The sequence below is a fragment of the Typopeltis vanoorti genome, chromosome 12 (genome assembly GCF_054136105.1).
Source record: "Typopeltis vanoorti isolate ZY-2024b chromosome 12, IOZ_Tvanoo_1.0, whole genome shotgun sequence".
Taxonomy (NCBI): Eukaryota; Metazoa; Arthropoda; class Arachnida; order Uropygi; family Thelyphonidae; genus Typopeltis; species Typopeltis vanoorti.
Window position 1 is genome coordinate 68,790,490 of NC_143560.1, and position 24,107 is coordinate 68,814,596.

The following is a 24,107-nucleotide window of genomic DNA, read 5'->3' on the forward strand; positions in this document are numbered from 1 at the left end:
AGTGCAATCACTCTGGCAATGAGCCACTAGAATGGAAGCATCAAGACAGCTGTTGAGACTATGCGGCAGCTGCTTCCTACGCTGCACCATTAAGGGGTGACGTGCGGGCACCAAATCATCTGCAGGCGACTTAGGTACTGGTCTGGGTATAGAAGAGCATAGTGCTTAGAAGAGCAGCCAACATACTGCGATGTATTGAGACTCATCCTCTGACAAGATATGATAGTACTACGTGAAAAACTTACATCATTATTAACTTCCTGTCTAAAATTTTTTTCAAATCAATCCGTTACTTGTCAAGACTCCAACATTATCAGATCTTATATTTCTGTCTTCTAAGACACTTTTTACTATATCAATCCACCTACATCTTGGTGTTTCATCATCAAATTCCTGACATGTACCCTCGATGGGGTGTACAGGATATTTTTTTTTTTATGTTGGGCTCATATACAGGAGGTTGGCTGGTCAACCTATAGTACGTTAGTACCGTATATGGGTGATGGGTTGTGAAAGGAGAAACTTGTTTGCATTTGATTTGAATGCCTGTATATTGTATTCCTTGGGAAATACGTCAGGGGGGAAGACTTCCACAGTACTGCAGTAGCAGGGATGAATGAGAAGGAGGAGAAGAAACTTGTTCTGTGGGTTTCGAGGTGTACTGTAAAAGGATGTTGGGCGACAGCTGTATGTGTTCCAATGGGCTCGGAAGGGAGGGGGAATTATTGATGCTGTTTCAGATGAACCTTTCCTGTGAAAGTATTTATAGAATATACAGATTGTAGAGACCAAGCATCTATGTGAAAGTGGGGGGGAGCAAGTTGGCAAGGGATGGGTCATTTATTAGTCTAATTGCCTTCCTCTGCATTGAGTCAAGCATTTTGAGGGAGCTTTTTGGAGCCCCACTCCAGATGTGAGAGATTATTTGTGACTTGTATAGTGTTAACAGCTGTTTAGAGGTGAATTAGTGTCTTGAGCGAAAGAGAAAACCTAGTTTTTTGGAAGCTGAGGATGCAATGGTTGATGTGTTTATGCCAGAAGAGGCTTGATGTCAAGGTAATTCCTAGAAGAGAAATTTCGTCTTGTCTGTGAATTTGAGTGTTATCGAAAACAATGCTGGGGGAAAATGGTTCTTTTTTGTGAGAAATAAGACAGAACTGGGTTTTACTAGCGTTGAAGTTGACAAGGTTGTCTGAGCCCAATCGGAGGATGGCTTGGAGGTCGGAATTAAGGGCAGTGGTGGTTGATGTTCTGTGAGTTGAAGCGAGTTGTGTAGGGTAGGGTTTGTCAAATGAAAGGGAGGAATGCAGTGTGCTGTCATCTGCAAAACTGTGTATTGGGTTAGAAGTCAACTGAAGTAGGTCATTGATATATAGAAGGAAGAGGGTTGGTGAGAGAACTGAGCCTTGAGGAACCCCAGCATTAGTTGGACGGTGAGAGGATAGTGAGCCGTCTACCATCACACATAGTGGGCGTCCAAACAGGAAGCTGGCAATCCATCTGCAGAAGTCCTGAGGCAGTCCAAATGATGGGAGTTTGCTTAGTAAGAATTTGTGCCAGACTTGGTCAAAGGCTTTGGAGATATCAAGTGCAACTACTTGGGATTTGCCAAATTTCTCCATAGCGTTTGTTCAGTGATGGGTGATGTATGAGAGTAGATCACCTGCTGAATGGCTTTGGCGGAATCCGTACTGGTGGTCGCTTAATAGCCGGGTACCTTCAAGGTAGATTAGGATTTGAGATTAGGATATGATAGTACTATATGAAAAATTTACATCATTACTAACCTTCCTATCTATAATTTTCCTCCAAATCAATATGTTACCTGTCAAGATTATATTGCAGATCTTATATTTCTATCTTCTAAGGCACTTTTTACTGTATCAATTCACCTATACCTTGGTCTTCCTCTAGGTCTTTTTTCTGCCAACATGACAGAGAACACTTGTTTGCTAATCTTTCCTCTCCCATTCTGTTTAAGGGACCATACCACCTGAGATTAGCTCTGCTAACACATTACTGGAAGCTAACAATGTCAAGTTCTTTCCTAATATCCTAGTTTTTAATATGATAATGCCATTGATGCCATCTGTTCACACCCCTAATCTTTCTCAGGACTCTCATATCTGCAATCGCTAGTCTTTGGTCAAGTGTTTTACTTTTAACCCAGCTGTCAGATCCATAAGTTAAAATTGGTTTGAACACTGCTTGTATACAGTTAATTTAGTATTTTGACTAATTTCTCTCTTATTCCATAAATATTAATTCAGTTGACTTCCTACCATACCAGCTTTGTTGATTCTGTTGTCTATTTCCATATTTAATTTACCATCTTCACTAAAAATAGTGCCTAAGTAGATGAAATGTTTTACTTGTTTTCTATAGATTCTCCATTCATAATGCAGTAGATATTTTCAATGATTCTGCCTGTTTTCAGTCTTTGCCTTGTTATTGCTGACCTTCATACCATATCTATTACAACAGTTCTTCAATTTAGTCAGAGAATCTTGCAGACTTGTAGTAAATTTATTTAGAAGTATAACATCATCCACATAAAGCAAAAAGCTGACATTAACATCTGCAATTTTGATATCAGGTTTAATACCACTTTCCTTCACAATGTGATCCATATAGATAATGAATAACAGAGGGGATAATCTACATCCTTTTCTGACACCAGATTTAACATTAAACCATCTTCCTATAGTTCCTTCATTTCTAACTGCTGATTTGCAACTCAAATAAAGACTACGTATTGCTTTATATAATGCCCCACTGTAGTGTTTTGTATAGCTTCTCTCTTGTCATATGCTTTTTTCCACTTCTACAAAACTTAAATACAGATCTTTGTTATATTCTCATGAGTTCTCGACTATTTGTCGTAAAGTGAAAATCTGATCCTGACAGCTTCTATTTGGCCTGAATCCAGCATGTTCTTGCTTATCTTCCACAATCCTTCTCAACCGTTTCGCAAGTATACTGGTATAAATCTTATCAGGAACACTCAATAGAGAAAATACCTCTGCAATTCTGACATTCAGTTTTATTTTCCCTTTTTATATATATGGGTACTATGAGAGCTCTACTCCAATCATCTGGAATTCATCCCTCTGTCCAGGCCTTCTGAACTATGCAGTGTAGGCACTGTAAGACTCTTATACCTCCATACTTGAGCATTTTTGGTCAAATATCATCACATTTCAGGATTTTGATGACTTTTTCTAGTTCAAGTATGGATATACTTAAACATCTTTTCTCCATTTCTGAGCTTCTTCGACAATCTCCAGAATATCTTGCCACCTTCTTCATATTTATTTTCTATGTTCTTACCAAAGTGTTCCCATGACTTTTGTTTAGCTAGTTTTACACAGTGTTTAGTTTTCTTACATTTGTCTCTGTATTCTCTAAGAGCACAGGTTCCTGGCAAATAAGTCAGCCAGGAACTTTTGATATGCTTTCTTCTTTTCCTTCACTGCCTCTTCAACTTCCTGTATCCCCCATGATGTTCTCATTTTTCTATCCTTGCAGACAACCTCACCACATGTCTCTCTGGCTGAATCAATCAATGTTTTCTTCAGGGCTTGCTACTGAATCTCCAAGGTTTTATCCTGCTCAAGACTACAGTAAATGGTAGTCATTTCCAATTTCAAATTCTCTGTACACTTTAGTGTCCTGCACCAGAGAGAAAACATCACTATCAACAATAACATAGTCAATGAGACTTTTCTTATTCCTTTCCTTTTCTCTCTCTATGTGAATTTGTGCACATTTTTATGTTGGAACATGGTGTTAGTAATAACCAGTCCCATGTCCTGAGCAGAAATCCAACAAGTATTTGCCATTATTATTAACTTTGCTCTTTTCTCCAAATTTTCCCAAAACATTTTTGATGCCTGATAATCATTTCCTACTCTGCTATTTAGATCCCCATCTAGGACCAACTTTTCATTTTTCGTTGTATCAGTTGCTTTCTCTAAAGCCTCAAAAAATTCCTCCACTTCTACACCTTTGTAGAACCTTCTGTGGGAACCATCTCATTGTCCAGTTGTACCATAATTTTATATTGTGGTTTAAGCCAATAAGAATACAATTTGGTTGGCTAAATGCCAAATTGCCAGCCCATCCTCATTTGTTCAGTATCCAGGTAGACAGGGTGCACCACAAGAAGGTGAGGATTGGCCATTAGGTCAGAAGCTCTGGTCAGTTCTCCACATTCCTTTAAAAACTATGTGGAGGTCTCCCCCCCATCTTGGTCTTCCTCTGGATCTTTTTCCTGCCAACCTGGCAGAGAACCGTTGTTTTGCTAATCTTTCCTCTTCCATTCAGTTTTAGTGGCCATACCCACCTGAGATTAGCTCTGCTAACATTTTTTTTAAATCTAGAAATTCAGGCAAATCAATCTGAAAAACGTATTCATTGTTCACTTCTAAGGATCACTTCTAAGGATTATTAAAAACAGGAATCTGCAATATTCTTTTTTTAAATGCATTATTTTTAAATATATAACATAATACTTTAATTAAAATTGATGTTTTAATTATATTTAAATTGATTTTAATCTAATTTACAAATACCTTTTAATGAAAAGAATAATATTTTTAAATAAAAATGGACAAAAGTTTTCCTTATTATCTGTAAATAATACTATATCTACACAATTTATATGATGCAAATTTTGTCCAGTCCCAGCAATTCCCATGTTTTATGAGACAGACCCTTTTACCAGTTCCTCTAGGCAAAGTTAAACAAAGTTAAAGAGTGGGTCTCCCATGATGAGTGTTTTGACTCCATGGAGTGCCATATAAATAATAATATTGGAAAGTGAAATAATGGAAGCATTTACACTGTCATCTGATTCATTTTTTGTACTGCTTTTGTTTCATTAAGCAGTTATACGGAGTTTTAACTAGTACCTATGCCTAAATACTCGTTTATCATCATTAAAAGTTTAAATTTGCAAATGAATCACAATATCCAGTGATTCAATGCCCTTTATCTGTGCATAATTAAATTAAGATAACACACACAAATGGAAAATTACCATTCACTTCTCTACAAACTGAATATAACCATCTAGAAAAAGTGTTTTCCATAGCATTGTTAATAATTGGTGGATTTTTATATAGATAGAGTATTCATAGATATTATATCTTAATATTAATCCTACCATAGAGAATGATCTCTGTTTCTAACAATTATTTTTTTAATTCCAAGTGCACCTATATGTTATTATATGCACAAGGGTTCACTCCAATTGGTGCAATGATCTTCACTTTCTTTCAGAATCCAAATAATCACTGACTCAAGACCAAAATACAAAATAAACACATTTAATATAACAAAAACAATATATATATATATATATATATATACACTTCAAACAAATATTACATAACTAACTACAAATTAAATGGATCCAAGGCCTTTTTAAAATAAACTTACACTTAAGACTAAACACTTTGTTTTCAAAATGACAAAATGTTCATAGCCAGTTTCTCTCTCTGTCAAGGCCCTTTTCAGAAGATATATGACTATATTCTTCATTTTACAGGATCCTTTTTCATCACTCATGTAGCACACATAAAAATCTTCCTGACTTAATTCTGTCTCTTTTTAGTAGAAATAATAGTCAGATCTGGCGTCCTTAATACAGATGAAACTTCCTAATCAGAGTTTTCTCGAACATTCCTTTAGAACGTAAATAGCAAATTCTTCTTTTATTCACTAAATGCTTATTGACAGTCGTAACTCTTCCAATAAAAAAAACTTACAATTCTACGATTCCCTTTTCGGAATCTACTATAAATCTTTCAATTAGCGTTTCCTCCAATATTCCTTTTAAAATGCATATATCAATATTTTCTTTTATTTATCCACATACTTATTCCACATTAAAAACTTAATAGTTCCACAATTCCTTTTTCGGAATATACTATTAATTTTCCTCCGACTGTCGCTTAAAAAACTCAAGTTTCTTCCGAACCTAAATGTCTGCTGGCCTGTGTTCTAAATTCCTTCCCGAACGCTCTCTTGTTTACAGCCATTACTCAGATACCGGACGCTTTCTTGTCAGCTGTCAATCACTCATCAAACTTCTCCACGAGCATGCACACGCCACGAAAGTCAGAAACTAAGTACTGTAAAATGGCTGACACGTTGTATCCATTAGCGACAAGAGAATGTCCTCATAAAACACAAAACTTAATATTTCAAACCATAATAAATTTGTTTAAAGTAACACAACTATTCAAATCGGGTAAGTATTAAATTTTTAAATGCTTCACATATCACTTTTAACAAAAACAATTTCCATAACGGGCACATTGCAAGTGCCGACAATGCGTGTTATGAAAACAAAACTAATAAACAATACGTAAAAATATTCAGAATTTTAATTATGATTATTTTTACAGCATCCTACAATCCAGAAAACATTTTAAATTATAATGGTTACAATTCTCTTATAATCCCATAATTTATACCTTTCTGTTCTTCCAAGATGCCAGTAATCCATCTTGGGAGATGGAAGAGAAGAAACTATATGTTATGTTTTTGTTCCACAAGTTGATAACTTTTCTTCTGAAAAGTTTTTCTTACTTTTGGTGAGAAAAGAATTTAGAATGACTGTGAAAATTTCACAAAGTAAACATGCTCCAGCATTCATGACAACTAACATAAAACTCTTAAGTTTCTTGTGAACACTGATTCAGCTGCATCAATGCCCATTTATTTTAGCTTATAAACAGATGAAATTAATTTAACTGGTATCCAAAATTATACTTAAACTATACAATATAACTATACAATATTTTTGAAGGTAAATATTTCAACTTACAACTGTTTTCAAAATTAATTATAAAACTCACCTGAAGTACATCAAAATCACTAGGAAATTCACTGGCAGGATTATTACGTTGAATTATATGCCATGACTTAACTCCTGATGTGTTTAAAGCAGCAGTAATAAACCTTTCTCTAGCTTTCAACACATAAAATTGTTTAAATGTCACAATATACTCTAGAATAAATAAATAAAGAAATAAATGAATAATTATTAATTATAGACATATAGAAGTTCAGTGATATTTCAAATAAACAATAGCAAAAAATTCATGAAGGGTTTAGTTTATTAACTATTTGTTTCACATACCACATAATCTCCCAAAATTATTCTGACATTTTCAAAGGTTAGGTTTTCTAATGTATACAAAATAGTAATGGTAATAACCAATTGTGACAGGACAGAAAAGCTCAGAAAATATTAGTTGGTTTCTAGAAGTGAATCTCCAGACAAACAAAAACATTAATGGACCATATACAAAAAATGCAAAGAGTTGCAACCTAAGGACATTCATTAGATGAATCCTCTAATGCAGGACCTATAGAATTGGATCTATTCCCTAAGGTGAAAGTATCACTCAAATTTCTTGCTCCATGGAAAACCTCACTATTAACAATAAATGTTTGGTTTTCCATTTACCTCAATCCAACATACTCTCCTTAAGAAATCAAAAGATCTGAAATAAGATGACTAAATCCAATTTACCACTTTTTCTGGCAATACAAGCTAACAACAATAAAGAATTTTTGATATGTACAATGATACAAGGTTCATTTCAAAACACCTACAGACTATGCATGGATAGACAGCAGAATAATGTAAGTTTCCACCTTCATATCAGATGTAAGCCAGACTGAGAATAAAGACTTCAAAATGGAGGAATTAACTGATTCAAATTTGAAATTGCATATTTTGCATAGCAATACAAGTCCACACGGTTCATGTAGTACATGCTTCATTAAAGATTCTGCTCTTATGGAAAAGCATGGATGACAAGTGCTTCCTGATCCCATACAGTCCTCAAGTGAGGCCCCTATAGACTTTGGTCTATTCTCAAAGTTGAAAGTATCACTCAAATTTCCTACTCCATGGGAAACACTTCACTATTATTGGCAAGCTTTCTGTTGAATGATGCAATTTATCAAACACATCAACAAAAATGGTTTGCTCACAGGACTGGAAAACATACCGAAATGTTGGGCAGCAGTGATAAGACAGAACAAAAACTATATTGAGAGCCTATAAATACATTTCGTTGGTTTGGGTTTCATTAAACCAAACATAAATGTTTTAGTTTAACAAAAAGAATACACTGCTTAGGAATTTTAAAATGACTCATATATTATCATGCCATCATATCTATGTTAAATCTGACTGAAGGCTTGCTATAATTTTTAGCATGTCTATTGAGAGAGAAAGAAAAGAGGGATATAAATTTGAAATACAGAATCTTGTGCATTCATTTTCTTTCTCTCTCTCTCTCTCTCTCTCTCTCTCTCTCTCTCTCTCTCCATGAGGATGTCTCAATTATTTGTCAAGGATGGAAGAAGAGGGAGAGAATCTCTTTGTTGTTGACTAATATCACACACACACACACACAGTCCAACTATAAGAGAAAATCAAAATATAATGGCAATTTAGGTGAGAATAAGGACAGTATGTCAGGCTATGCTCACAGGGTCAATAATTATTACACTGTATAACTATTAAAATAAATTATGCCATACAGAAGAATACAGCAAAATTAATGTACCAGATACCTTGTGAATGTAATCTGACATACTTTGGGCAGACAGGCCATTCTGTGAAAAAAATAATTAATAAATATCAATATTATATTGAATACATGAAACCTCAAAAGTCTGGTTTGGCATAACACTAAACTGTATTGTCTGTATTGAAACTAAACACATTATCCAGTGAATCTTGTCTTCTCCATAGAAGCAGTTTTAAATATGAACGCCTTTTTCTAAGAAAGTTGCGAAGCTCTTTTACATCGGCCAAATCTGAATCGGAATGATTCTCCCCCCGCCCCTAAAAAGTTTGGGAGATTCTCATTTTATGTAACCATCAAAAATAGTTTATATTAATTTCTAGCACATGGCAACAGTTTTTAATTGGTAAACCAACTGGTGTATGTATCTTGTATTCCTGTTTCTTTGATTTGCTTGCTTCTATGCACTGATGATGTACTGTTATTTTCAGTATGAAATATCCGTACTTTCATTTCATTAAAGTTAATTACTGTGGTTATCATGTAATTTTTGTTTATAGTAATGACACAGGTACCTTTAAAGATTAAAATCAATAATATAATACATTAATAAGATGTATTCAATGATCTTCCAGAGACAAAATGGCATTTTCAAGCAAAAAAAAACATAAATCCCAAAGACTGCCTGGAAGCAACACAAATACATGTCAGTATACAGTAAGAGCAACTGGCAGATTCACAGTATTAACGAACTAGATTTGGCAGCCAGCTTTAATAAATTTCAACCCTACACATGCATGAGATTGACTTACTAAATGGGAAGACTGTGTGACTCCAAGATCTTTGTGTAGGTTATTTCATTATTTGATCAGCCAAGTGTTAAATACATCAGCTGTCCAACTGCATTGTAAGGTGAATAATGTGTCAAAACAAGGACTCAAACAGTACACCAGTTCTTGTCATGGCAACACGATATGTTGAACATGTGCAGTATTTGGAAGGGTAATAACTACCTGGAAACATTTTGTGTGGTTGGTTAGCATATCCAGTCTCCAATTAACATGTTGTGAGTTTAAATCTCCCTATTGCCATGGATTTTGTAAATGCCATTTGGTGAGAGAGAAATTTTATTGCTCAGTGGAATCAACATGATATGAAGCAGGGTTTCTAGATTATTGAACAATGCAAATATAACTCGCAAAAATCTTTCATGGGTGAGATTTAAATAAAAGAAGAAAACATTAGCAGTATGGTGAAAGATGTGTAGGTTCAAAGACAATTGTGAGAATAGCAGAAAGAACCAAAACAGAAACTTAAACCTTCAGGTCTTAACTTTTTATGGTACTTACTCATTCCACCACAAGAACAAAACAATTATGATGCATTAAGGTGATATTTCAACGAATTTCAAAGAAGCATCCTCACAGCACAAAATACACTTGTCCCAAACACAGGCACTATAATCAAGTGCTTGTCAAAATAATTAAAAACTGTAGCATACAAAAGAACTAATATCCTTTTTTTTTTCTGAATAAATTAATGCAACCATACTTGCTGAAGTTCAGGAAGTACTTCATCTCTCAACTTTGTAATAGCTTCTATACAGTATATAGATTTCTTGCATGATCTACTGTGAATGTATGTCCAACATTTACGATTTTTTTTTAATCCGACAAAAAAGAGGTACAAAAACCTACAGCACATCAGTGCCACGTGCAAGGTCTAGATGAGAGTTGAGAAGAAGAAACCTATTAACATTCTTCTTAAAGAGCTGCAGGTTGAAATGTTGGAAAACACACCATGAGGAAGGCTGTTCCAGAGGTCAGAGGTAGACAGAATAAATGAGGAAGAGCAGAAGCAGGTTCAATGAGTTTTCAGTTATACTGACAAGGGATATTGGACAGCAGCTGCTCTTGTTTTAACAGGACTAACAGCAAGTGGAGGAATGATGTTTGCGAATTCACTGGAGCAGTGACCATGGAAGTACCACCTCTAACTTTTAAATAGGATATAATAATAAATTAATAAATGACAAATTCAAAGATGTCTGAGCACAAATGAGAACTCAATAGACTGAGTTTGTGTTACAGTATATCCTGATGTATGATTTGTTCATTTTCAAACCACCACTACATACCCTCTATCATTCTAGCAAATAAGAATGATAGAGTAGATATCTGTGATGCTGTAGGAGGGGAGGAATACTTTTTTTATGTCTTAAAATGTTATTCAACAGGATATTCATGAAGAGAAAAGTGACATCAAAGATAACTACTGTGTGACCACAGATGCGAGACCCCTCGACACTTTTGCACATCAGAAGAAGGCAAATATATTCCGATAATAGGGTAATCAATGCGTTTCGTAGAATGAGTGTTTATTATTATATGTCAGAAAATTAGCTTTTCTTTTATGAAAATTCTAGTTTTTAAAGTGGTAACTATTTTGCTTGTACAACAGTCGGAAACTTTTACGTATAAGGCACGTGATTTCGTGTGTTGGCAATGAATCCATACATTGCCTTATTCTTTTCTCCCTTCAACATGAATTGATTCTTCTTGGCACATTGCCAGCCAAGGGGTCTTGGATCTGTGGTTGGACAGTATAATATTGATATATGTTTAAATTCATTTCTTGTGCTGTTTCTCTTCGATTAAACCAGAGAGATGAAGTGGCAATGCAATGTCAAATGTAGTTCTTTTATATTAGCATGCATTTTCAATTGTTACTAACCAACACATCAGGCTATTATATATGTTGACAGCAAAAATGACGTTTTCCTTTCTCATGATGATAATACTCACCAGATTAAAAATAAATAAGTAAAATAAAACAGTTGATTTAAGAAATTAAAATTTATTTTCATTTCTTAATGCATTAACACTTATACAAAGAATGACCAGAAATATCAAGGTCAGAAGTTTTTGTAGAAAAACTACTAACTATATCGAAGTGATTCAGTGTGTAATATTTGCCAAGATCAGATATAGGTAAAGATGCAATGTGGTGGCAGTTTGAGTCATCAGTGAGATGATCTAAGGTTTGAATATTTTTTTCCCCCATCCTGGTGCACTGTGAAATGAACATGTTGAAGAAGCAATGTGACACTCTCACGGAACATTAGAACCACAAGACAATGCAAATATCATCACAATGGAATAACACCACTGTCCAATCAAATATTAAGGCAGTATTGATAACTTTCATTGACATGTAGAGCCTGGTGCAACAGTAATTTCTACTCCCAGGCCAGATCATGAATAAGGCTGTAGCATCATTCTCATATGTAGGATGTAAACCATCAAAAACCAGTTAATAAATGGCAGGTTCTAGTACTTGAAATGATAAAATAGAAATGGAATGATGGAAAAATGGCCACAAATGACCAAATAAAACATTCCCATTGTTCTGTACCTGTCTTACTCATCAGATTTGGTCCCTATGACTTCCTCCTTCTCTAGGCTAAAAAGCATCCTGAAGGGAAAATAATCTAAAACACTGTAGATACACAACAGAATGTAACATGGAAGCTATAGAAAATTCCCACAGAGGCATACCAGAACAATAAAGGAGCAACAGAAGTTATGGAATCACTTGCACAATTAGCATACAATTGGCAGGATGATACACTGATGAAGATGACGCAAAATAACCCATATATACTTTAATTTTCTTAAGTTCTTCCCTAAAAATTTTCGATTGGTCCCTGTGATAACTTGCCTCACAATAATATTAAAGCAACATTACTATACATTATCATTTAACATAGGTCACTTAAGGGTAAAGAGATACACAGGAAGAAACTTTTGCAGAGCCTTTTAAGGAATGCAGAGCTGACCACGGCATCTAACCTAATGTCCAATTTTCACCTTCTTGTAGTGCCCCCCCCCCCCCCCCCACACACACACCTCATTAGTAAGTATTTGCTTGATACTGAACAAATGAGAATTGACTGGCAATTTGGTATTTAGCAAACCAAATTGTATTCTGTATTGGCTCAAACCGAAAAGAATGGTAAAATATGAGGAAATTTCGTGCTGGATGAGGAACTTCCCAGTTAAACAAGGTCCCTGCTCTGTAGGAAGTTTTTGTTATTGAGACTACATTGTAATATAAGTAGTTTATTAAAAATAAACATTTAAAACCTGACAAGTTTCGTGCGTCGTAAGACTTACATCATCAATGAAAATCAAGCCTTGATTTTCAATGCATTGTGTAGGGATCCTAAGAATTTGTGAGGCTTCTTTAAATTTTCTTGTGAAATAGTTATCAATATATGACATTTTTGTTCATTGGCAGAGTACTTGATGACCAGTAGTGGTTGTTGTGGAATGCCAGGCCTAATTTATGCTCTCTTCTTTTTTCGACATCTTTTACATGTCCAGATATGCGGATCTCTACCGACCTTCCTGTCTGGTCTACATAACAAATGCCACAAGAGCAATAAATCATATACATGCCTGGTTTTTTCAAGAAAGTCGTATGATGCATGAAACTTGTCGGTTTTAATTGTTTATTTTAAATAAATTCCTTATATTACAATGTGGTCTAAACACTGAAACCTTCCTACAGAACTGCTTAACCACAGAAACCTACACAAGGCCCCTGCTGTTGCCTAAAGCAACCAAAGCAAACAGTGAAATGTCAGCTACTGGAACGAACTCCAACTCAACACTGGAATTCAAGATAGGTAATTCAAAATAGATAATTAGTAACCAAAACAAAGAAAACAAAACAAGTGAGATTCATTCTAATAAACAACAAATACAAGATGTTACATTCAGTGTTTGACTACTACAGTACTCAAACTCGAACACAAGAGCCAAATCTTCTTGAATGCAAGATATTCTACTTGAATCAAGTAGAATGATGTGGGGAAAATGTCAAAATAGGGAATCAGACAAAGACTTATTTGTTCTTATGATTTGTTCTTACATTAATTACATTGATGGTTCTAATAAAGACGAGGAGAAATTTTTTTGAAACATAAGATAAAGCAGCTGATATAATGAAAAAAAATTGGTCCTCATTGGAGATCTAAGCAGCAAAGCAGGAAATGGATACCAGACATATAGAAATATGTCGAGAAAATCTGTAGTAAAGAACAAAGTTAAGAATAATGTTAAGTACCTGCTGGATTTCTGTTAACAATAGTCACTGTTAACACCATGTTACAATATGTTGTAAAAATTCGCATGAAGAGAAGAAACAAGAAATAAGTCTCTTTGACTACGTTATTGTTGATAGTGATATCTTCGTGGTGGTGGTTCAAGACATAAGCGTATACAAGGGATTGCCACTGTTTGCTTTGGTTTCTTTTTAGTTTTGAAGATTAAAACGAATTTCATAGGGAAAGAAAAATAATAAGTTTTAAAAAGAATCAAAGTTGCACAGCTATCAGAGGTAAAATACAGATTGAAATATACAAATATCATTCAAGGAAAACTGAGACTCTGAGTGACAGACCCTGAAGAAAGCACTCACTGATTAAGTCAAAGATAATTACTCCACAATGGAGTTAAGAAGTAAAGAGGCAAACCTAAAAAAGAAGAGAGAATATCAAAAGTTTTTAGTAGCAAAACACTACGTGAAGTAGCTAAACAAAAATCATGAGAAGATTTGAGTAAGAATATAGAAAATAAATATCAGGAAGGCTGCAAAATCATAAACAGATGGAAAGAACACTGTGAGGAACTGTACAGCAGAAAGGATAAGGAAAATTTGGAGAAGCCGTCTCACCAGGAAAATTTCGATTTAGAACCTCTTCCATTTAGACAAGAGGTTGAAAGAGCAGTTAAACTGAGTGACCATATGGCATCTGCTGAAGTCCAATGAACAGATGGATGGAAGCAGCAAAAATGTTCTGGAGTTATTGAAATGCTATTGAAAAAAACTTAGAAAAGAAGGAAAGAGTACTCAGAGACAAAGGTGACATGAAAACTGAAGTTAAAGATATTCCAGATGTTTAGCAATCATTGAAATTAATTTGAAAGACTGCTAATTGAAACAGATAGTAAACAGAACAATCATAGAAAACATTCCAGAGAACTGCAATATATCAAGAATATATCTCAGTATTTCTCTTCTTCTTCTTCCTATCATGGATTTTAGGCCAAATGACCTATTCTGGTCTCATGTCATCGCTTGCTTGGTTTTCCAATTCTTCATTTTCCATTTTATTTTATATCCATATAGCATTTTTGGCAGTCTGCTATAGTCCATTCAATTCAGATGTTCAAACCACTTTTGTTTATATATACTTACTAGGGGCAGGCTCTGTTCCCCTGGCACCTACGCCCCCCCCCCCCCCCCCAAGTTCTGGGCTGGTATGCCAGTTCTCCTTGAATTCTGATGCAAACGTGGCATAAAAACGTTTTCGGCTTATCTTTTTATATATATATAGAATGGATATAATGGTTAAATGGTTTTATATTCAGGGATTGTAAAATTTCTTCATTTGTTTTATGGTCTCACTTGGTATATTCAGCTGTTTTTCTGAGAAATTTCTTTCTTTTAGTGTTACACGGTGATCAGCATTCATTTAAAAATTTTATGGAATTTACAACCATGTTAAAAAAACTTTTTTATTATCCCGACATTTCGATCTTCATATCAAGATCATCATCTAGAGCATACATAAATATACAAGACAAGCTGAGTTACATTATTAACTGTAAGCTAGAGAAACAATGATTTGATCACATGTTATTCTATTAGCATGACCTCTAGTGAAAAAATAAAAAATAAAAATTATAAATTACATCAAGCTAAATTCTATTTACGATGACAGGATTAAACATTCTTTCTTACGGATGGTTTTATTTCAGAAAATGATGTCCTATTTTTAGTATTACAATTGTTATTTAACATACTGGATTTTCTACAGTCATGTCTATAGTTGTTTTTGGTGAGGAAGGTTTCGTGGGTCGCCTTCCATATGTTTGGGATTTTAAGACCATCGTTATTGTTCAGATTGGGGTGGTTGATAATAATCTCACAGGCTTCCTTAAATTTCCATTCATACCATGTTTTAGTGCGATGTAGACAGCTATGGCCGCCTACCTACATTAGACACATTCCTTAGCCATATAAACAAAACACATACAGTTCACAATAGAGAATGAAAAACATAACACACTTCCATTTCTAGATAGACTTGTCACACGTGTTCCCTCTGGCAATCTTTCCTTCACTGTCTACCGGAAACTGACACATACGGGACAATATATACACATAAACTCCTACCACCATCCAACAAAAAAACTAGGTGTCATCAACACTCTAAAACAGTGGTCTCCAAAGTGTGGTAAGCGTACCCCCTGGGGTACGCAAGTCGATACGTGGGGGTACGTCAAAAAAAATAGTTTTATATTGATAGGAAAAAAATTAGGTAATTAATTAAAGATAAAGAATATTACTTTCTTTCATCAATTAAACATATATCTAATATAGAAAAAGGCGTTATAAAGATCCTGTAAACTTAAATTTGTGAGTAGTGCACATTGGGTGACTTTGCACACATAATCGTCCGTGGCAAAGCTGTCATGTTTTTTAAAACCAGGGAGTGAATCTCTTACTTCTTATCATTGCCACTGTTTGTAGAGCATCCTAGTGTTGATTGACAAGCCCAACTAGAGAAGGAACCTTGCTTAGTTATCCTGCTATCTACAGATGACACCACAGTTGTATTAATTATTTGACTATTAGTAGTAAGTTTAACGATTTTTAGTATATATTGTTTCTGTGCAATTCCAATGCCTTTTTGTGCTTACTTTTACGTTTACACTAGAAATAGTGAATTAATATTATCAAAATTGCTTACATTTTTTAAAAGTGTTTGATATTATCATAGTAAATGAATTATATTTAAATTTTACAAATTAACCCTCACAAAATGGATAAATGGTTAAAAAAATTTCCTCCAAAGAAACCGCAAATTGAAGATAATTATGATAGTACTTCTACATCAGACGAACAACAAGGATTGATTGACTCTTCTATTCAAACAAGTTCGTTATCAGTCAAATTAAGTGATAAAAACATTAATCTGAAACTTAACAAACCTTGCCCAAGAAAGTTGGAAATTATCAAGAAGACTACTTGAAACGGGGATTTACACTGACGATAGTCAACAATGAACCTTGTCCTACATGTGTATTGTGTCATGAGACGCTATGTAATGGAAGTATAAATCCATCATTATTAATAAGACACTTAAAAACTAAACATACTGAACATGAACACAAATCTTTACAATTCTTTGAACGATGTTTGAAGACATGTAATTCTCGATCCAACAACTTAAAAAAATTCACTAAAATTAATGATAAATATTTGGAGGCATCTCTTGAGGTTGCATTCTTAATTGCAAAAGACCAAAAGCCACACACCATTGGGGAAACACTTGTACTCCCAACTGCCATAAAAATGGTAGAAATAATCTATGGAAGAAAATATGCAGATAAACTAAAATGTATTCCCTTATCAGCAAATACTATTGGTAGATGTATAGAAATCATTGCAGATAATTTAAAGAAGCAACGTATCGCAGTATCAGAAGCCATCAAACCAGAATTTCAAGAAATTATGAAAGAAATGCAAGGCCATTGTTCACATTAAATATTGTAATAAATATGTTTGTAAGCTGTTAATAATAAAAATAATGTGTAAAAATATCTAGCGTTTTTAATTATTATATGATGATACAAGGCATATTTCCTCTTTATAATACTTATTACAATAGATTTTTGCTCAATCAATTGGGGGTACGTGCTATTTATTTTTTCTGTCTTGGGGGTACACGATCAAAAAAGTTTGGAGACCACTGCTCCAAAAAAACAGGGCTCAGTCGATCTGTTCCAGTGAATAGGCACTAAAAGACAAATTTAAAATTATCAGCAATACTTTCCAAAAAACGGATACAGCCAAAACACTATTAACAAAATTCTCTACAAAACCTCAATAAAAAACAAAGACAAACCAGACTACAGTAAAACTTTAACCATTCCCTACATTAAAGGAACATCAGACAAAATAAACAGAGTACTACAAAAATACAACCTCAAAGCTACCTTTAAACCTCCTGCAAAATTAAAAAGCTTACTAAACTCATCCAAAGACCCACTCCCTCCACTAGCCCACCCTGAAGTATACCATATTTATTGTACTTGCAACATACCATATATAGGAAAAACAGGATGCACAATTCCTATCAGACAAAAAGAACATAAACAACACATTAAATATAATAATTATGGTGAAGCTGGCCTTTCGGATCATGCCCTGAATACCTTACACAGAATTAACTGGCAAAGCACTAGCTGTCTACATTGCACTAAAACATAGTATGAATGGAAATTAAAGGAAGCCTGTGAGATCATTATCAACCATCCCAATCTGAACGATAACGATGGTCTTAAAATATGGAAGTAAAAATTTGGAAATATGCCTTCCAAACATATGGAAGGCATATATTCGACCCACAAAAACTTCCTCACTAAGAACAACTATAAACAGGACTGTAGAAAATCCAGTATCTTAAAAATAACAATTTTAATACTAAAAATAGGACATTATTGTTTCTGAAAGAAAACTATCTGTAAGAAAGAATGTTTAATCCTATCATCATAAATAGAATTTAGCTTGATGTAATTAGAGGTCATGCCAGTAGAATAACATGTGATCAAATCATTGTTTCTCTAGCTTACAGTTAATAATGTAACTCAGCTTGTCTTGTATATTTATGTATACTCCAAATGATGATCTTGATATGAAGATCGAAACTTCAGGATAATAAAAGTTTTTTTTAACACAGTTGTAAATTCCATAAAATTTTTAAATGAATTCTGAGAAATTTCATTTCTGCCATTTGAATCTATTTTTCATTCTTATTTTTTATGGTCCATGTTTCACTTCCATATAATAAAAATGGTTTAGAGGATGTTATATAGTCTGATTCTGGCTTAAATATATTATTTATTATTCAGTTACTTTAACAAAATTTGATGTTTTAAGATCTATATCTTTTTCATCTTCAAATGATTAAGTTACATCCCAGATATATGAAAGTATTTACTTGTTCTAATATTTTATTATCTATCACTATTTTACTTCTAATGGGTTTTTCTCCATAAAGCCATTATTTTTCTTTTTACTTTTGATATTCTCATATTATATTGTTCTGAAATTCCATTCAATGATTTTACTGATCTCTATAGATCATCTTTTGATGTAGCTAATACAGTCTGATCATTTATAAATAATAGTGTATCTTTCTTTATTTGTATACCAAATGAGTTATGCTGTTTTCAGATTGCTATAATTATATATATATATATACAGGGTGTTCGGGATAAATTTGACAGTTTCGTAAGGAAAAAGAAAATCTTCTTTGTATCTATTAAATTTAATGAATTGACAAAAAAACATTACAGGCAGAGTTAATTACAATACTATCAACAAGATTTACTCAAAATAACCACCATTAGCATCGATCACAGCTTCAATTCTGCTTTGGAACCTCGAACAAGCTGATGCTACAGTCTCCCTGGGAAGGGCCACAAAAACTGTTTTAATTTTATCCATTAACTGGGCTTTTGTATTACTGGAAGTGCGATTGGTGTCTTTTTCAACTGCGCCCCATACAAAATAATCCATGGGGTTAAGGTCTGGGGAGTTTGGAGGCCAAACATTTGGACTGGTGAAGTCGTAGAAATTTTCAGACAACCATTTTTGACTTTTCCCAGAGGTGTGGCAAGGGGCCGAATCCTGCTGCCATACATACGGCCTACCATTGACTACCCTTGTTATCCAGGGCTTGACTACAGTTAGCAACTCCACGAACAAAGCCCGAATTCCAATGCCAGGGTTCTTCAACACCTGTTCCTGCAGATTTGCGAGGAATTCTGCTGTACGAACGCAATCAGATCGTCTGCTAGGGATCTTTCTTCTTGCTACATCCTCGTAGTCACCATTGCAAGTCTCTAGTTCATGCCTGATTGTTTTTACTGTATTCAGGGAGCATTGGGCAGCAGTCGTAATATCCTTATTTTGATGGCGGGCACGAATCATCATGATACAAGTTATTCTCTTCCATGATTCAGGTGGGTTCCAGCTATCCATCCTTTCTGACATCTTGTATATGAATGAAGAAGGGTCCAAACTTTTAAATGAAGAGAAGTGTGTGTTAATACATGTAACTTACGGAAAAATATAATTAATTATAAATATGTCAAATTATCCCGAACACCCTGTATATATATATATATAGAGAGAGAGAGAGAGAAAGATTGATTTACTCGATTGATATACAGTCTTTAATTAAAAAAATTGAATGACTAGAAACTGAGAAAAATGAAAACTAAGTTTATTAGCACAACTAGTTTCAGCTTGTATCAGCTTTCTTCAGGTGCACATTAAAAAAGAATTAAGCAGTAGAACTTAGAGGAAATAACTGTAAACATCACGGAAAGTAAGTGTATATATTTCAACGTTGAAGTCTGCACATTCAAAACTGTTCTCCCGTTGGCCTCATTGCTGGGCATATGCATGCGTATAGCATCTCGCAAATGCCAGTATTTGATTGTAGCACAATGACAGTCTGAAAGTTTGTAACTCAGGTTGTTGTTGAGATGTAGAGGGACTGAGAATGATTTCTTTTGATTCTATTATCTTCCTTTCTAATTCATCGTGGCAATGGAAAATATTATTAGACTAGTCCCATAGGACTGTATGGCTGAGGTTTTCTTCATTAGAATTGGCCGAGAACAAAACATGACTAGACAAAGCACTGGCTTTGTCTAGTCATTAAAGTTCTCCTGTAACTGATGTCGCTCTTATGGTCTTCAATACATAACTCGATCAATTTCTCTGTTTGGCCAAAGTAAGGTATATGACATAAGGTATATGCACCAAATATGGTAAACACCAAGATATTTAAGATTGTGATGTCACAACCTTAAATATCCTGGAAGATATTTAAGGTTGTTAAGGAGCAGATTTTCAGAAGAGGAGTAAATAAAGTTCTTATGTTGTATTTCCTAAGAACCTTGGCAAATTTGGGTGATACAGAGCTGATGCATGGTATAGAAATATTACCTTTCACACTATTGGTCTCTTCATTATGGCGAGCAGGTGGATTTAATAGGAATTTGTCAACTGTTTTTTGAGAATCCGAAACCTAGACATCACAACCTTAAATATCCCAGTGTTTACCAGATTTGGTGCAACTGTGATATACCTTACTTTGGCCAAACAGAGAAATCGATTGAGTTACGCATTGAAGAACATAAGAGAGACATCAGTTACAGGAGAACGAGAGCCAGTGCTTTGTCTAGTCATGTTCTGTTTTCGGCCAATTCTAATGAAGAAAACCTTATCCATACAATCCTATGGGACAAGTCTGATAACATTTTCCATTGCCACGATGAATTAGAAAGGAAAATAATAGAATGAAAAGAAATCATTCTCAATCCCCTACATCTCAACAACAACCTGAGTTACAAACTTTCAGACTGTCATTGTGCTACGATCAAATACTGGCGTTCGCGAGATACTATACGCATGCATACGCCCAACAATGAAGCTAACGAGAGAACAGTTTTGAATGCGCAGACTTCAACGTTGAAATATATACACTAACTTTCCATGATGTTTATAGTTATTTCCTCTATGTTTTACTGGTTATTTCTTTTTTTAATGTGCACCTGAAGAAGGCTGATACAAGCTGAAACTAGTTGTGCTAATAAACTTTGTTTTCATTTTTCTCAGTTTCTTGTCATTCAATTTAAAAAAACAATAAAAAAAATAATAAAATAAAATAAAATAAAATATATATATATATATATTAAAAAGTAGAGGTGATAGGGTGTATCCCTGCCATACTCCTCTTGACATGTCTTTCCATTCTGATATTTGTCCTAATTTGACTGCTTGTGCAGGGGCTGAGTCCTGTTGGAAGGTTCACTGCCTGCCATGAAACAAAATGTTGTTCAGGGGCCACAGATTCCAGCATGGTGTCTTGATGCACTTTGGCAGAGGTTTTGACTCCTTTCTTGTAGAAATGCAACTTGGATATCCCCTGATATGTCACTCCCCACCAAACCATCACTGAGGTGGGATGATGACCTCTGTGCAATCATCTGGGGCATATACCCGATCGTTTTGGCAGATAAATGAATTCTTCAGTGGTGAAAATCTTCTAACTTGTGAAGAGGATATCTCTGTGTCTGTTGTTTGCATACTGCCAGAGAAGTGCCTTTGATCTTATCACCCTCTGATGCATAAGTTATGGTGTTCGTAAGTGGTCGATAGAATGACGATAGGCTTTCACCCACAGGTCATCAGTTAGTACACGTGACATTGTTCTCTGCTAAATGTTCATATCTCACAATGTTGCTTTCTGTTTTCTCAGAGGATTACCACAGATTACATCTTCTGTATCATTATAATGGTCTAATACACAAACATCCTACTGATTCCAAGTGTTTTCAGTGTGCTGAAAATAACAGGGGACTGCATTTTAACCTAGTGAAGTGCTATTACAGCTACACAGTTCTCATAATCTTCCCACTGCATGTTAACCCGTACAATTAGACAAATCTCTCTTTACTGATAAACATGTGAATGTTGGTTGCACCACTAACAGAATAGGCTCGCACAATTCTGTGGGCAGTGCAGGGGGGATGCGGGGGTGCAGAAGTTATAACTATTTATGGCAAGACTATGTATATTGTCTTCTAGTATTTTCCTTTTCATCTTATTTATTGTATTTTTTAGTTGACATCGCAATATTTTCTGTTGGATCATTGTTTGTTGTATAAAATGGTACTACTTTATTATCATCAGTCCAGAGGTTTTGAAAATAAGTTGCTCATTTTTCTAAATCTGTTGTTTGTATTTTTACCTTTTCTTTTACTTCTTTATTCATGTATGTTATTATTTTATAGGTTTTTGTTGTGGTTTAGATAAATCCTTTTCTAGTTCTGTTATAAAATTGTTCCATCTCTCACTCTTAACTTAATTCTTGTTTTTCAATTGCAGCGTTTCTTTTGTACTCTATTTTTGCTTCTACTATCTTGGTATTTAGACATTTCTAGTAACTCTTTTTTTTTTTTTTGTCAGTTTATTTACCCCTTATCCCTAAACATCTTTTTGCTGCTTTTGTCAGGATGTTTCATTTTACCATACGATTCTTCTTCTTCTTTGTCATTTGATTCATATGGTTTCTCTGTTATTTAATCTGTTTTTAATGCATATATCCCACAAGATTAACCTTTCATGGGTGGGAGCAACATAAAAAAAAAAGGTATCTGTGAAGCTGTTAAATGTTTGTTTCTGTATATTGCTGTGTTTTGCAATGGCTTTTTCTTGTATCTTTGGCTACTGAAGTCTTGCTTAGTTATAAAATAAATGTATTTAGATTAAATACTGGAGGCAAATTATGATTTTCTATGACTTGTTCAAAAGCTGTAAGGTTATTAATGTTGTTTATGATATGTTGTCAATACTGAGTGGATTTATTTCAGTTAAAGATGGAAGGAACTTCATTTATTTTTTTATTATTATTATTATTATCTGAAACCTCCAGGGAATCAAGGACTCATTCCAGTTCACATAGAATGGACCAGTAAAGTTTTTTTTTTTTTTTTAGGATTCTCAGTCTGATAATTGATTTCTAACTGTGGATCTGGTTTTAGTTATTTCTTCAGAAGTTTTCATATAGAAGGCAGAGTTATTCTGAAGTGACAAAATTATTGATAAGTTTTAAGCTGAATGTTGAGACTTTCACATAGAAAGTTAATTCATTCTAAAGTAACGTTATGGTTTTAGTAGTTTATTTAGTGGAGTCTGTTGCTATTTTCATAGAAAGTGAAGTTATAGATGTGTCTTGGATGAATGCAAGATATGTTTTCTTCAGCATTCTATTATTTGAAGATGCAACAAGTGTCTTCCAATCATAACAAAAAGAGTTTCTGTTTTTTCGTAACTTGTCGGTTTTTTTTATTGTTATTTATCTTAATAAACATGTGATCCAATTACCGGAATCTTTCTTATGAACTGCTAAACCACAGAAACCTATGCCTACAAATAACTCACCTTCTCAAGAAATAGTTAACATTTTGCAGTTTTTAATTTCAACCTTGCCTCATGAATCTTCTTGATTAATGCATTCATGTAGTTTTGCATATGACTTAAAATCTGAATAAACGGCATTAAATCATCCTGAAATACTAGAACATTGGTTCCTAAAAATTCATATAACACTGAATTCATTAGTGCCTGAATGACTGTGCAGTTCATTGCACTTTGAGGTAATCTAGTTAACTCATATTTGGGTCAAGGTGTTGAAAATGCAAAATAATGGATACTATATCTGATAGTATGCTATATCAAAAGGAGTAAGACCTTGCTTCATTCTTAGTATTTTCAGTCAACAAACAAACCTCATGGACTTCTTCATTCAGAGGAAACAAACTCTGAGAAGGTTCAGCAGATAATTTATAAGACAGCTTATAAAAGTCAACCCCATATGAAGAAATAACTCCAGATATA

At 34.2% G+C, this 24,107-nt stretch overlaps 1 protein-coding gene across 2 annotated transcripts in view; it reads right to left on the reverse strand.

The window, feature by feature from the left end:
• The window catches only part of S1P (membrane-bound transcription factor site-1 protease), a 480,656-nt gene that overhangs the window by 404,868 nt on the left and 51,681 nt on the right, over positions 1-24,107 (reverse strand). For both annotated transcript variants that reach the window (XM_090401757.1, XM_090401758.1), the window contains one exon: positions 6,867-7,018. In XM_090401757.1, coding sequence (XP_090257883.1) covers positions 6,867-7,018 — 152 coding nt within the window. The remainder of the gene's footprint in view (positions 1-6,866; positions 7,019-24,107) is intronic.